The 13894-nt window shown below is 35.5% G+C and overlaps 1 protein-coding gene across 7 annotated transcripts; it reads right to left on the bottom strand.

The window, feature by feature from the left end:
• Positions 1-1803: 1803 nt before the first annotated feature.
• Positions 1804-10959, bottom strand: LOC108684754 (armadillo segment polarity protein). 7 transcript variants are annotated; one of them, XM_018189223.1, is made up of 11 exons: positions 9901-10232; positions 9446-9767; positions 9035-9098; positions 8731-8961; positions 7845-8639; positions 7393-7661; positions 6705-7046; positions 6333-6506; positions 5788-6090; positions 4646-4757; positions 1804-3009 (listed from the first exon to the last, which is right to left on the bottom strand). In XM_018189223.1, exons 3-11 carry the CDS (start codon positions 9069-9071, stop codon positions 2825-2827), a joined length of 2448 nt encoding a protein of 815 aa, XP_018044712.1. In that variant the 5' UTR covers positions 9072-9098; positions 9446-9767; positions 9901-10232; the 3' UTR covers positions 1804-2824. The 7 variants fall into 7 exon arrangements, with proteins under 7 accessions (XP_018044712.1, XP_018044709.1, XP_018044714.1 ...); XM_018189220.1 differs by lacking the exons at positions 9446-9767; positions 9901-10232 and adding an exon at positions 10724-10959; XM_018189225.1 differs by lacking the exons at positions 9446-9767; positions 9901-10232 and adding an exon at positions 10724-10959 and having other exon boundaries at positions 4646-4742.
• Between the last annotated feature and the right edge of the window lie 2935 nt (positions 10960-13894).

Below are 13894 nucleotides of genomic sequence, written 5' to 3'. Positions count from 1 at the left end.
ATATATATATATATATGTTACAAAAATAATAAGGCTAATGTCATGGATGAGAATATGAAATAATTTTTTTTAATTATCTTAAATGTATTTTATCTAACCATTATAAGTTTTTTAAATATAAATCATTCACATGCGTAACATATCATATATGTGTATAATAATTTTTACTACGCAATATTTGCCGATAATATTTTAAGAATTTACATGTATGTAGATACATGTATGTAGATAGAATCTGTTTGATGTTTGTAGTAGATAGAATTTGTTTGATGTTTCTATATCGATTCAATTTCACGTTTAAATATATCTGCCGATTGCTCTGACTCTATTACGAAAGCAACGGTAATTCGTACATCTGTAATGAAACGCAAATACGATATATTCAAGAACACAAATAGAAATCATGATAAACCATACTTAGATAAGAATTCAGCAGTGAAGATTACTTTACCGTTATAAAATTTTATTCTTTGAATAATATATATATATATACTTCACGCACATAATCGATTCTCATCGGCAGATTGATATTGAATGTTATGAATATATGACTTGTGGAATAAGTCCTAGAATAATTTTTTCACAAGTTTTTCGTTCACAATTTGTATTGCAATTTTTATTATTTAATGTATCAAATTATCACATTTGCTGATATTACTCTAATTGCAATTGATTAATAATATGTGAATTAATTGTTATATAGATTTAGTAATATATATTAAGTTCTATAATTGGGTGTGTAATTTATTATTTATTAGAATTAATATTTCTAAAATTATATAATTAGTAATATATTCAGTAATATACACAGTAATTATATTCAACCTTGACACTCAAAAATATTTCAAAAGTATATTGATCGCTATAAATAAGATAAAAAGTATTTTTGTTAAAAAATTGACGTTCATGTTATTCGCAGTTCTGAATATTATTACCGCGCATTGTAAAATATCGAAGATTTTAAGCTGAGTTCCTACCATATTTTAAGTCACGAAAATATACTGAGACAAAGAATGTGGAAAAACCAGTTGAAAGAGGCTAAAAGAACATAAAAGATATCACGATAACAAATAACAAACTTACCTTTACCAAGACGAAGACTTAATTTATGAATCTAGTAGAATCACCTTTCTTCACGCACCAATCGCAGTTCTTATTCAAAATTTAAAACTTTTACAAAAGTCGGTCACTCTATTTGAGAAAATTATGTCGATTGATCTCTTCATCGCGCAAAACGCTGTCTTTATTCGGAGAACAGAACTACCCTCGGCCGACAGCTGTCCGGAAGTGGCCGCTTCGACGAGCAGACTGATTCTTAACGCGCCTTCCGTACTCGAAGAAACACGGCTCGAGGGACAAGCCTCCTTTCCTCGTGTCGCATTAAGAAACAACCGTTAACGCGGGATACGCGAGTCTTCGAAGCGACCGTGGTATATAACGCCGTGTGAGAGTCGACCAACGATTGATGACCAAGCGACGGTGCTGTATGTGGAACCCTTCCCCAACCAGAAGAGAAGAGAAACGAAAAGAAAAAAACGAAGATGGTCTTGCGACAAATTGTGCGTGTCGACGTCGTAACATCTTATCTCGAGACATAGTAAACGCTCCTGCCGAGACTGGTAAGTGAAAGTCTCGCTGAAATTATTTTCCTACAGCATATTAACATCAAAGTGAACAATCCTCAACGATCGATATATAACCGATGACTATATTTACGAATACCCATCATTTACAAAACATTCAATGTTTCAATTTATGAACTATTTCGATGCTCCCTTGAAAAATAGATTAATTTTACTTGTATCTAAATTAATTATAATTTATTTAGATTTATACGTTAAGAAATTTATAATTATACAGAGTTATGTAATTATTACCTAAATTCAATCTAATGAAAAAAATAATAATTGCGGTTTCTAAAAGTGCCCTTCATTTTAGACAATTGTATTGTAATTACTTCTATCAAAACTGATTGTAATAATATTTCCACAGTTAGCACAATTTGGTTTCTATTATAAAAGCAGAAGCAAAGCATTGGTCGCTTAATTGTTGTTTATTTGTATAGACAATTAAACGATACATATACATGTGTGTACGAATTACATGTGTCTTCCTTAATTCTAATACATCGATATAATGTTTATATGTTCGGGTGAATGATCATATTAGGCGATTACATACAGGCGATATATTTTTTTGGGTCGATATGGATTAGCGCGAATGTTTCATTTTCCGTCTGACGAAACGAACGTGGACTATAGGAAGATGTCAACTATAGCGCGACTAACCGATTTTTTATATTCGAGAATGACTTCTCGCGGACCGACAGACGGTCGAGACACGATAGCCATCAATCGGTATTATTTTATGTCGAACATGAGTCCCGATTTCCCGAGCGTCATTTAATTAATTATTAAGATACGATCGTTCGTAAATCTTAAAGTACACTATTTAAAGACAGTATATCTATATCATGAATCGGGATACCAAGCATCACTTGACACGTCATTCACTTAACAACAATCGACGCTCAGTTTGAATGCCGATCATAAGCCGGTAAGAAAATTATTTAAAAAAGTAAGATAAAAAATGAGGGATAACAGGGACACATTTTCATTGTACGCATGCGTCATGAAAATAAAAATGAGAAATGTTAGGAAAGATCGGGACATTTGGTTCTGACTCTTGAGTCTAGAATGCGGACATTCAACCGTAGTGCTCGGATAATCGAGACTCTACTATGAAAGTTCGCTTAATACTTTAAAATAATGCTCCTGCTTTTTGAATTCTCTTGCTGTTTCGTGAGATCGAAAATGGCACGGATTCAGAGATCGGTGTCGTACCAGGCTGCGACTTGGTTGTTATCTTGCGGCGGTGCAGGAAGCTCTTCCAAGTGATCGAAACTCAAGTCACCATCATGCGCCACGTCCATAGTGTCCATTGCGCCATATGTCGATCCACCACCTATCTCTAACCCTTGCATCGAATCTACTGGTATCTGGTCATAACCTGTTGCAAGAAAAATTATTTTTTTATAAAAATATTCACTTGTTTTTTATCCGGTAATTACATCGATAAAAATTACACATTGCACGCGAAGTGCAGAAGCTTCATTAATGAAGCATAACTAGCAAAATATTTTGAATCGTTTAGGGAGAATCCTTTACGATATAGAGTTTGCTATATGTCTTTAAAGTGATTACATATTTTCTACTAATTATTTCTACTAATTATTTAATCAATTTATATATTTTATATGAAAGAATTTATTTTGTAATTATGTAACGCTGAAATTATATTTAGTGATTACCATATTTATTTAATTTAGTTAATTAATTTAATTAATTTATGATAATTTTTCATTACAAATCTTTATCTAGTTATATCAAACAAATTATTTAATCACAAAAGAAGATCTTTCTAAATACAAATAGATATGTAGAGAACAAATATATACAAATTAAAAAATTCTTGAACTTTTTTTTAATTACTAAAATTAAGTGATACAATAGTCACGTAATATTGAAACTCGATATTTCACATACCACCGTGCGATAAATACAAAAAAGTATTAAATATTTTCAATTAATTTTTAAGAAATTGATAAATATTTATAATACTTCCTCTTGAAGAATAAATGTAGGAATTCTTTTTTATTTAGTTACTTACAAACATCATCCTTCTATATGACTTCATCATCATAAAGTGCGTATTATAGCAGAAATAAATAATAAGAAAAGTATTTACATACAAAACAATGTAAGCATGCATAGATGAAATAACTTGAAAACAGTGTGTTCTACATATATATTAAACGATGCATCCATAATTGTAAATGAGATAATTATAAACTAGATAAGATCAAAAAATGTAAAATTAAATATATTTTAACTCTTAAGGTCTTTTTTAATTCTAAATTTATGTAGATAATTAAGATATGTTTCATTATTATGCCATTATTTATAAAATTGATAAGTATACATAAGTAAGAAAATAACGTTTGTAGAAAAAAATAATGTTAAGCGATAGCTGCGTATTTTTTTTAGTTTTAATAAAGACCATTTACACGAAATGAGTTCTCATATTCACTGTTATGAAAATTAAGTTAGCAGATCCTTTTGTAGAATACATTTAATAGTAATAAGCGTGCTTGACAAATCTTAAATTTCTACATGTAACATTGAACATGCAGTTAAAATTGACAATTAATTAGACATCAAACAGATAATGAAAACCAGAAAAATACATGAAGACCAAATGTCACCTATGTTACTGCGAGAAACTGTTGATAGCCTGTATTTTAATTTAAGTCCATGGGTTAAGCTGCTGTTAAAATAACATACGATTAAATGCATTATTTCATATTAGAAGTGATGTCAAAGAAAGTAATAAACTTATTAAATTTCCTCATATTTCTAATGCAAGACAGAATTGATTCGTGAGGTTGCATTATCGCGTATACAGTCATTCCGTCATTATACGTCAAATGCAATTTGTCATGATGATTATATATAAAAACATTTTATACAAAAGATAATAAGATTTGTTTTTTTATGACCATTTATAGCTCCGTCTACCCTTGATCGGATAAGTCGATTGTTCAGAAGCAGCATTCGATGAATAAAATGGCTAACATATAAATTACCTTGCGGTTGATAACCCCGACCGCCATGGCTGCTGTGTACGCTAGGAGGTCCTTGGCCATACATACCATCATAGCCTTGTTCAGGGCCAAGCATGTCCTGAAGATTAGGTAGCTGAGGTCAACACAAAGCATAACTTCTAAGGGAGGGCGTGTCATAACATCTCAAAATACGCAAAATTCGCGCTATAATTGGTTTTACAATAATTAAAAAAATGATCAACGAGGGCTTGCACGAATAATAACATGAATGCTAAAGTAATAAAAAAAATAAAAAGACAATTTTTTAAATAACATCTGCAGAAGGAACAAACGCATTCCCATGCATATTGTAGTCTTGCAAATTATCAATTTGATTAAGATTATAACTGCATCTCGTCATTAGGTACGATTATGTCGATTTCTTTAATTTCTCACGTTTGAACAAATATTGATATAAAAATGTCATAGAAATATAATTGAATCTCGGGTATAATAAACTATATGTTATAAAGCTTAAGCATGTAAAACTTAAAATTTAATTTACAAGTTAATGTAAATATATATTAAAATGCATTTTTGCATGAAAAAAGCAAACATTTTAAAACTGCTCGCTCATAAGCAATGTAAAATTTTATGAAATTAGTTTTTACATTGTGTATTCGCCATTTCCGTAAATGTAATGATAAAAGTCTAAAACATAAAAACTAACGGATAGTGAAAACTAAATGCTATAGTACGCAAATGAGTACTGCAGATGATTTAGTGGTGCAAATTGGATAAATGATGTTGTACATGGCTTGTAAACAGTTGTGTTTGGAATTAATCTTACACGGGGAAAATCTTGTCATGTATAAATACCTGGTTTTTTTTTATAATTAGAGGGAAGTCTCTATAATCAAATAAGAGCTATTATCATAACGTGGCACAATTTACCGAACACAATGTAACCACCTAGAAGTGTTTAACATACTTCTATACTACAATATATTCATTTATGTAACATTACAAACCTGACTCCTGGTACTTGGAAAAAGTCAATTATAGAAAGGCAAAGCTAATACATAAAACTAAAACTTTCTATGTTACATAGTGTTTGCAAGTAAATCTATTTCGCCACGGCACGAAATAAAATAACGTGCTATTGTGTGCGTTCTTTAAAATACCTGAAGATCCGGAGCCATGCTGAAGTCAGCATTGTTCCACAGATTTGTATCTTCACGGAATAAGGAATTCGTCAGCTCCATGGAAAGTCGTTTTTTGTACTCTTGGGGCTTATCTTCGCTCATGCGGAATAGCACTGCCGCTGCGTAAGTAGCCACACCCTCATTCCTGGAGTGTAGCAGCTCTGTCAGCGGGGCGGTTGCACCCTCCTGTTCTATTATTTCGGCGCCTTCTTTGTCAGCTGCCAGTTCGCAAAGTACACCGGCTGCCACACGTTGAATATTTTCAATCTCGTTGAATAATAGCTGCGAACGAAAAAAGAACCATGTTATTAAATCGTGTAAAAAAAAAAATACTTCTGTTAATAAAAAAAACTTTATAAATTACAGATTAAGAAATTATATTCAATTGTATTCAATTATTAATAGAGAGGATAAGTGCAGAGAATTTGTATTCAATTATCATTTAAAGTCAAGATACAATTTAAGAAATTCAGAGTAAATGTTATAAGTAATGTAATTATTTTCATAAAAATAGTAATACGTACTTGTACGAAAATCGGAATTACGTTCTGCGATCGAATTATCATCCTATTATTGGACTCTCTTGCAAGAATATGAAGAGCACCTACTGAACCTTCTACTATTTCTTCCATTCGTACTCCATCTGCATATGCACCTGATGTTTGTTGACTTCCGGTACTAGCAACAGATGATCGTTGCTGCAAATAAAAAATAGTATTCTATTATGTAAAAACTATAATGCCATATTTTTTTATGTTAATGTTTTTTGTCTTTAAATAACATATAAATAACAATAACTAAATATTTGCCTTAGTAGAAAATTATACAATTAAAATATGAACTGTTATTATGCAATATATATTATATGATTTTATTCTATAATGACTTATACTCACTCGTTGAGTATCCTGGAATGCACGCATCAAGAGTCTCACAAGATGATGTATTGCACCGTGGTCGCGTAACGGGATGTGATTAGAAGGACAAAGAGCCAAGTTGCGGATTAATCCAATAACCGCTTTCACCAATGGCCAGCGCGATGGCGGATGAAGTAATTTGACTATAACTTGAATACCATAATTTATTCGAACGGAATTTTGTGCCATTTCCGCTTCGCCGTGACGCGAGGTCAAGTGACGTAAGGCGCACACCGCTGGTTCGGTTATTTCCTCCCGATCACCGGCATTGATGATCGTACGAACCAGAGCATCGACACCGCCAAAATTACATACTGCAACCTAAATAAAAAGTGTAATATGACCAATATTATTGATATTTCAGCTCAGTTTTATGTATATTACGAATCTTACATGATATCAATAATATTCAGTATCAATAAATCATGATATTATTGATCCAAATTTCTTGATTCTTGAATATCAATATTGTTCTGGTAGAGAATTTTGGTATGATAAAGAATATTGATGCTCGAGAATGAAGAAATTCGGATCATCGTCAATATTCTACATTAATCTATTACACACAATAAATAATACTGTCAGTACTTACAGTATTATTGACTGTGTGAGGTTCCTATAAATTAGATAAGAGCAAGAGATTGCAAAAAAATTTTATTGGACGTACTTTGTTACGCTGATTATTACAGGTCAAGTTTGACAAAATGCCAGCAGCGCACGTAACCACATTCACATCTGCTGATCCGAGCACAAGCACGAGACTCTGCAACAAGTTATCAAGTCCGTCAACCTTTGTGCCAGCGTCTGATAGATTACGCAATGTCCACAAACAATTCTGCACTAATCTTTGACTCGGATTTGCAAGATGCATGGCGAGTGCCTGCATACCACCAGCCTCCACAATCGCAGGTTTATTACTAGGACAAACAGACAATACTGCAAAGAAAATAAATTATCTATTAATAAATGCAAAATTTCATTATAAACGGTTTTTAGATTTTCACAAGTATTTTCAAAAATACCAGAAGGGTTTTGCGGGATTATTTACCATATTTTTATCAAATTAGGGTCAAATTACCTTTCAATACCTTTCAATTTATCAAATTAGGGTCAAATTACCTTTCAATACTCTCGAAGTGGTCCACAACAATTTCTCATATTCGTAAGAGCGCATGATGCGCACAAGCTCTATCGGGCCTTGCGAAGCAAGAATAATTAGCTTGCTCTCTTGATTTCCATATGCCAGAATCTGCAGACAATCGGTAACAATAGCTAGAAATTTAACGTTATTCCGTTGAAGTAGAGCAACCATTTTTTGCAAACCACCGGCAAGGCGCACGGCCATCTTAGAGCCGTCTTGGTGAAGCAATAAGTTATGTAGCGTCGTTATTGCGTAAAAGAGAACAGACTCTACTGGGGAACTCAGTAGTTTTACAAGCGCAGGGATTCCGCCGCTCTTGAAAATAGCTAGCAAGCCTTGTCGATGATGTGATAAATTGTGCAAGGTGCCGACTGCAGCCTTCGTCGATTCTAAATCCTCGCTGTTAGAGATAGCTCGTACTAAGGCGGCTACCATCTGCATGCTGTTCATAATAGCATGACGAGAGGCTTCCTTCTTAGACAGTTGATGTACCATCATGGCCGCTTGAGAAACAACCACCTGATCCTCATCGTTCAACAATTTGATCAATTCTGGAATAGCGCGCGTAGCAAGATCAGCATCATCTTGATAATTTATCAAATTGACAACGGCATGTTTCAGCATTTGACTCGGCTCGGCTAATCTCTGTACAGCGGTAGGCTGTGCGGGATCAAATTGCGTGGAAGGTATCTCTACACCTTCCTCTAATGTTTCAGGAAACATAGCAGCACGCACACGCTGTGATCGAGTGTGACTCAGTTGCTGATTCATTTCTAAAAGATGTCATACCATTCTCTATAATAATACACAATATCCAACTTTGCAATGATAACATTGGATTTATGAAGATAGTAATAGTCTCACCATCAACTTGATCTTGTGTAAAACCCTGTGCAAACCCTTGATCCAGATCGAACATCAGCTGATCCCCTTCCATCTCTTCATCTTCCTTGCCAGATAGAGATGGTGCCTGAGTGACAGCGCCGGAATGGATACCTGAGTCATTCATGTAGGAATTCTGCTGCCACATGAGTGTCTGTTCCTTGGCAGAGCCCATAGGCAAGTCGCCCGGGCCCTGATAATTTCCTTGAGACACTGCAATTCAAATAAATGTAAGTCCTATGCGCGTCCCCATTGCGACAAATTGTATCATATAAACGTGACTTACTCGGTCTAGATTGATTCGTTGACATTGGGTAACTCATGATTCCGGTAAGAACTTATCTCTGTATCTGAAAGAAACAAAAGCAAGACTCTGTCAAAATCTACAGCTGCTACGAATACATCGTTCTTCAATACAGGCTTTCGTCACGCGGCTACTCTCTGCTCGCGCTATTCCAATTATGCAAAAAGGAAGTGACATCAACAATGTGAAAAAAGACCAAATGCAAAGCGACATTCCAGTCGTCTGACGCGAGACTGGAATGCTTCGAGACCGAGTGGTTTACCGGTTCGGTGAGGGACAATTGCATTCGTTCCAGATCCCAAGTACTACTCGAGAAGAGAATGAACGAGAGAAATCGCTTTAAAACGACATACGTTCGTTAAAATGTTCACTTGCGTGACAATAGAACAGTACGGCGAGTCAGTGCATCCTGCTGCGACAGGGAAAGATGCTCCCGCACGGAATGTGGGCGCGATCGAAGGGTCCTCTCCCCTCCTCTCACTCGTTTCCTCTTTCTCTTTCCCTCTATTCTCCCCTCCTTCTCTATCTCGCTCTCGCGTCGCACAGCTTCAGGCCTTGTGGGTGTTCGCACGACCGACCGCGATCGAATATGCGTCGTGCCGTTGCACCCGTCGGGTGTAACCGCGGGATGCGGCCGTGCGGGAATTATAGCGGGGTCCCTCGCGGAATTTGGGGTGGGACGAAGGAGCGCTGGCCGCGTGACATAACGAGAGAACTGCGAGAATGCGATGTGTCATCATTTTCTGACAATCGACGAGGTCTTGTAGGAGAGGGGAAGTGAAGAGCGCGGGGGTGATAAAGGGAAAGGCAATTGGCATGTGTGTATATGTATGTAACTATGTACATACGTGGCGTTGTCGGTCGCAAGAAGAGCGACGATGAGAAGAGACGGTAGATAAAAATTATCCGTCGAGAACGCGCAGCATCGAGATTAAAGGTTTTGTCGAACAACGAAAAGAATTCACGTTGTGGTGTACGAGACATCGACGCGCATGTCGTGTTGGGCGATCGACTTGGAACCCAGCTCGAGCGGAGAATTCTCTTTGACGCGAGAATTCCCTTTGAGGCTGAAACAAGAGATTTACGGTTTAAAATAACGGAAGAATTCTCGAAAGAATCAAATAGCAAAGACTTTTCGCAAACTTTTGCAGGTAGCTCTTCGAATATCGAAAAGGGCCGTTATTTCATTTGTGCGTATTCGTTGTACGATGAATTTTTTCTTTTAGCCAGCCTTTTAAATGGCTATAGGATAGACAGATCCGAGGATATCTCCGTCCTGCACACATTTGTAATAAAAACGCACGAATAAAATAGCGTCCAAAGGCTTAAAAACTGTCGTGAATTAGCGCTTGCATGTTGCAGCAGCCTCTCTTTCTCTCTCTCGTTCTCTCTCTCTCTCTCGCTCTCCCTCTCTGTCTTCTGAAAAATATTCAATGTGCCGTAAATTCTGATAAATTCTGAGACGCCTTGTATAACGCACGTCGGAGCGTCCGGCTGGAAGTCACGGCGGATTTATTACTCTGGCGTGGACAACAGACACTTTAGACACACCCAATGTAAACACACACACTCGCGACGCGGCGACGCTCCTCTCCGCTGGCAGAAACGGAGCCAGGAGCGAGAAAACTCGACCGCAATGGCGCATCGCGCGGGCCGACAGTCGACACTTACCGTGCTGCGTGCTCGACGCTCGACTCCGCGTCCCCCGATTATCCGCGAATCCCGTTCAGCATGCGACACCGATCCCGGACGGCTCGCAATTCTCGCGACTGGCGAGCGACAGCCTCCTCCTCGTCGTCGTCGTTGTTGTTTGACACCACGTTCACGCACTACCGTTATACTACAAGTCGTTCTGACACTCCTCACGAAGTTTCAACAACGATTTCACTGTCCAAAGATGGCGGAAAGCGACGCGCATCGGATACACGAACGCCACCTGCCGCCTGCACCGACGGCCGATCCTGAATTGTTGCTGGAGCGACAGATAGATTTCTCTCTCTTTTACTCTCTCTCTTTCTCTTTTCCTCTTCTCATCTTGCCCGCTGGGGCATCGAACCGCTCTTTGTGGTGTGCCGCTTCGGTTTAGTTCATAGTTGCAGAGCAAAAGACGGTGTCATTCTCGGAAAGAATTATGATGATTTCTAACGATAGAAGAAAAAAGTTCATTCAAATTTTTATTACATTTACAAAAAAGATTACGCCAAAAAAAAGAAGCAAAAAACGATGAATTTGAAAGTTTTCATGACATTGTAACGTTGGTAGCAAATTTTTTTTTGTATTTTATTATCACTCGAAAGTATTATCAGTTTTCAGCAGTTTGTTTAATTTCTGTATGAGGTTGATTTTTTATTTTCGGAATAACAATTACATGAAAAGGATATTTTGTTCTATTAATATTACATTATGTGAAAAATAAATTCTTTAGTACTTATATAATATATATAATCAGATCGTATTAAATAAAAAAATGTGTGAAATTGATAAAATAAAATATAACAAGAAGATTACAATTTTGAATCATTGAAGATATTATAATCTTTCTGCTATATTATATTTTTATTAATTTCTTTTTTATTTATGATCTAATTATACTATTTAAGTACTACATTTAAGTACTACAAAGCACTTACCTTCCATATTATAATGTAAGATGGAAAAATGCCTTTAAAAATGCTATTTTCTTGCTATATCTTGAAAGTGAAAAATTGTACCAAAATAAAATAAAAATGCGTTTTGAATCTAAATGTTGATACTTTTCAGTGACATTAATGAAATTTAGAAAAAAAATTTACTGCAATGCAACGTCATAAAAACCTTCAAAATTGTCATATTTAATACCATTTAAAAAAAAATTGTGATAGACTTTGACCAACGAATTCGTGTTTAGCAGGCATAAAATGCTTCACATTTATATTGCAAAAAAGACTTTGTTGGACAGTGTAATCAAGAATGATAAATAAGGACTGATATTTATATTTAACATTCTAATTTAAGAAATGTAGAATAATTAATAAAATCCACTAATTCGATGTTTATTATAGATATAATTTTTTATATATTGAAACATATATGTTCCATTGGACATGAAAGGGTTAAATGCAGCTGGGTTATGTGCAGCTTACTGACGCGCCTGAAGTCGCAACCAGATAAACAATGGTGTATCAAGAAGAAGGCATTCTCTCAGGTGCGAGAAAAGACACTAGAAATCGCTGCAAAAAAATTTTGAGAAAACGCATTGGATTTATATGGAATATGCAGCACATTTATTATTGTTATTATTATTAAATATTAGATATTTATTAATCCTTTACAGTTTTATCAATTAAGAAAAAAAAATTAAAAGTAGAAAGAAATCAATGTGAAATATTATTAAAAATATTTTATTTAAAGTTTAAATTTATTACATAATTGTATTTGCTTTATTGTGGCCGTTTTCAAAAATATTATTTTTAATAAAGTTTAAAGTAAATATAAAGTAAAGTCTTAGAACGTAAGTTTTATAATTTCTTATGATTTACTTAAATGTATTAGATGTAGTAAAAAAAAATCCATTATTTTTTGAAATTGAATGGATTTCTTTTTACTACACCTAATAACTGCGTTAGTTTACATTAGCTCCATTATGAATTTTAAATTAGTGAAAAATAAAAAAATTTTTTTTCGAATTTTTAATATCTGTAAAATTCCTTCTACTATCGACTTCTACTATACAAAAAAAAAGATTTTTGTAAGGGTATAAAATTGTCTTTTCAACTTTATTACTAACAGTTCATTTTTGCTGTAAACAAACTCAGTAATTAATTACTGTGAACTGATAATAGATAATTCGCGATTGGGAGAGAACCGATCGAAACAAACACGAACGACAGCAATTTTTTAATGGATCCGCGGGTATTTGTCCGATTGCGCGCGCGTGCGACTCGAAAATTCCTGATCGAGACCGGCGAGTAAATCGTGCCAAGCGGACAGCCAGAATGCGCACAAAATAACAGACACTGGAGAGCAAAGTAAAATATACTGGCCGTTTGGCGGGAACACCATTCGTTATCGGCTGCGCCCACGCCGATTAATTTTCGGATGCGTGATGGCGGTAGCGTTCCTTCCGTTTCGAGCGGTGATGATACATTTTATGTCTGCGCTGATATTGAGCTGGATAACTGAAAAAAAGTGGAAAAATTTCCTTCAGAATATACGATGGCCGACCGATGAAATATATTCACAAAGCGCGCAATAAATTCGCGTGGATTCGTCGCCGCAATTAATGATAAATATCGATTAAGTTCTTTTTTTTTTTCATAAGCGAATTCGCAGATCGAGAGATGCGTCGGATCAAGCGTTGCGTTTTTAATTATTCTGAGGGAAGGGGGGAGGAGAGAGAGAGAGAGAGAGAGAGAGAGAGAGAGAGAGAGAGAGAGAGAGAGAGAGAAAGATAGAGTGAAAGAGAAGAGGAGAGAAGAGAAGAGAGAGTGGACGATCGATCGATTCCCTTCACATCACTGTTTTATATACGGTCCTGTTTTTGTCGCTCTGTCGATGGAATATGTATCGTCGCTTCCAAAAAGCTCATAAAATACTGTAAAAGCGACATTTTATTCGAATACTTTATCACAATCCGAACGCAGATAGAAGATAATAAACTTGGACTTTATTTCAGATTGGTAATGGGCATCGATAGGCTGACATATCCGCGTGTAATCGTTAACTCGCTTCGTGAAATACACGTCTCGTAATTACGCGAGGTAACGGTAATCCGCCGCGCGAGTGTTAGGCAAATATTTATCATGAAGATGTACCATTGATCGTCGATAAACCAGCCGGTTTATAGGCTGACTGTTTATCGCA

This window comes from Atta colombica, unplaced genomic scaffold (assembly GCF_001594045.1).
Source record: "Atta colombica isolate Treedump-2 unplaced genomic scaffold, Acol1.0 scaffold14, whole genome shotgun sequence".
Taxonomy (NCBI): Eukaryota; Metazoa; Arthropoda; class Insecta; order Hymenoptera; family Formicidae; genus Atta; species Atta colombica.
This window is presented reverse-complemented; position numbering and strand designations above follow the sequence as displayed.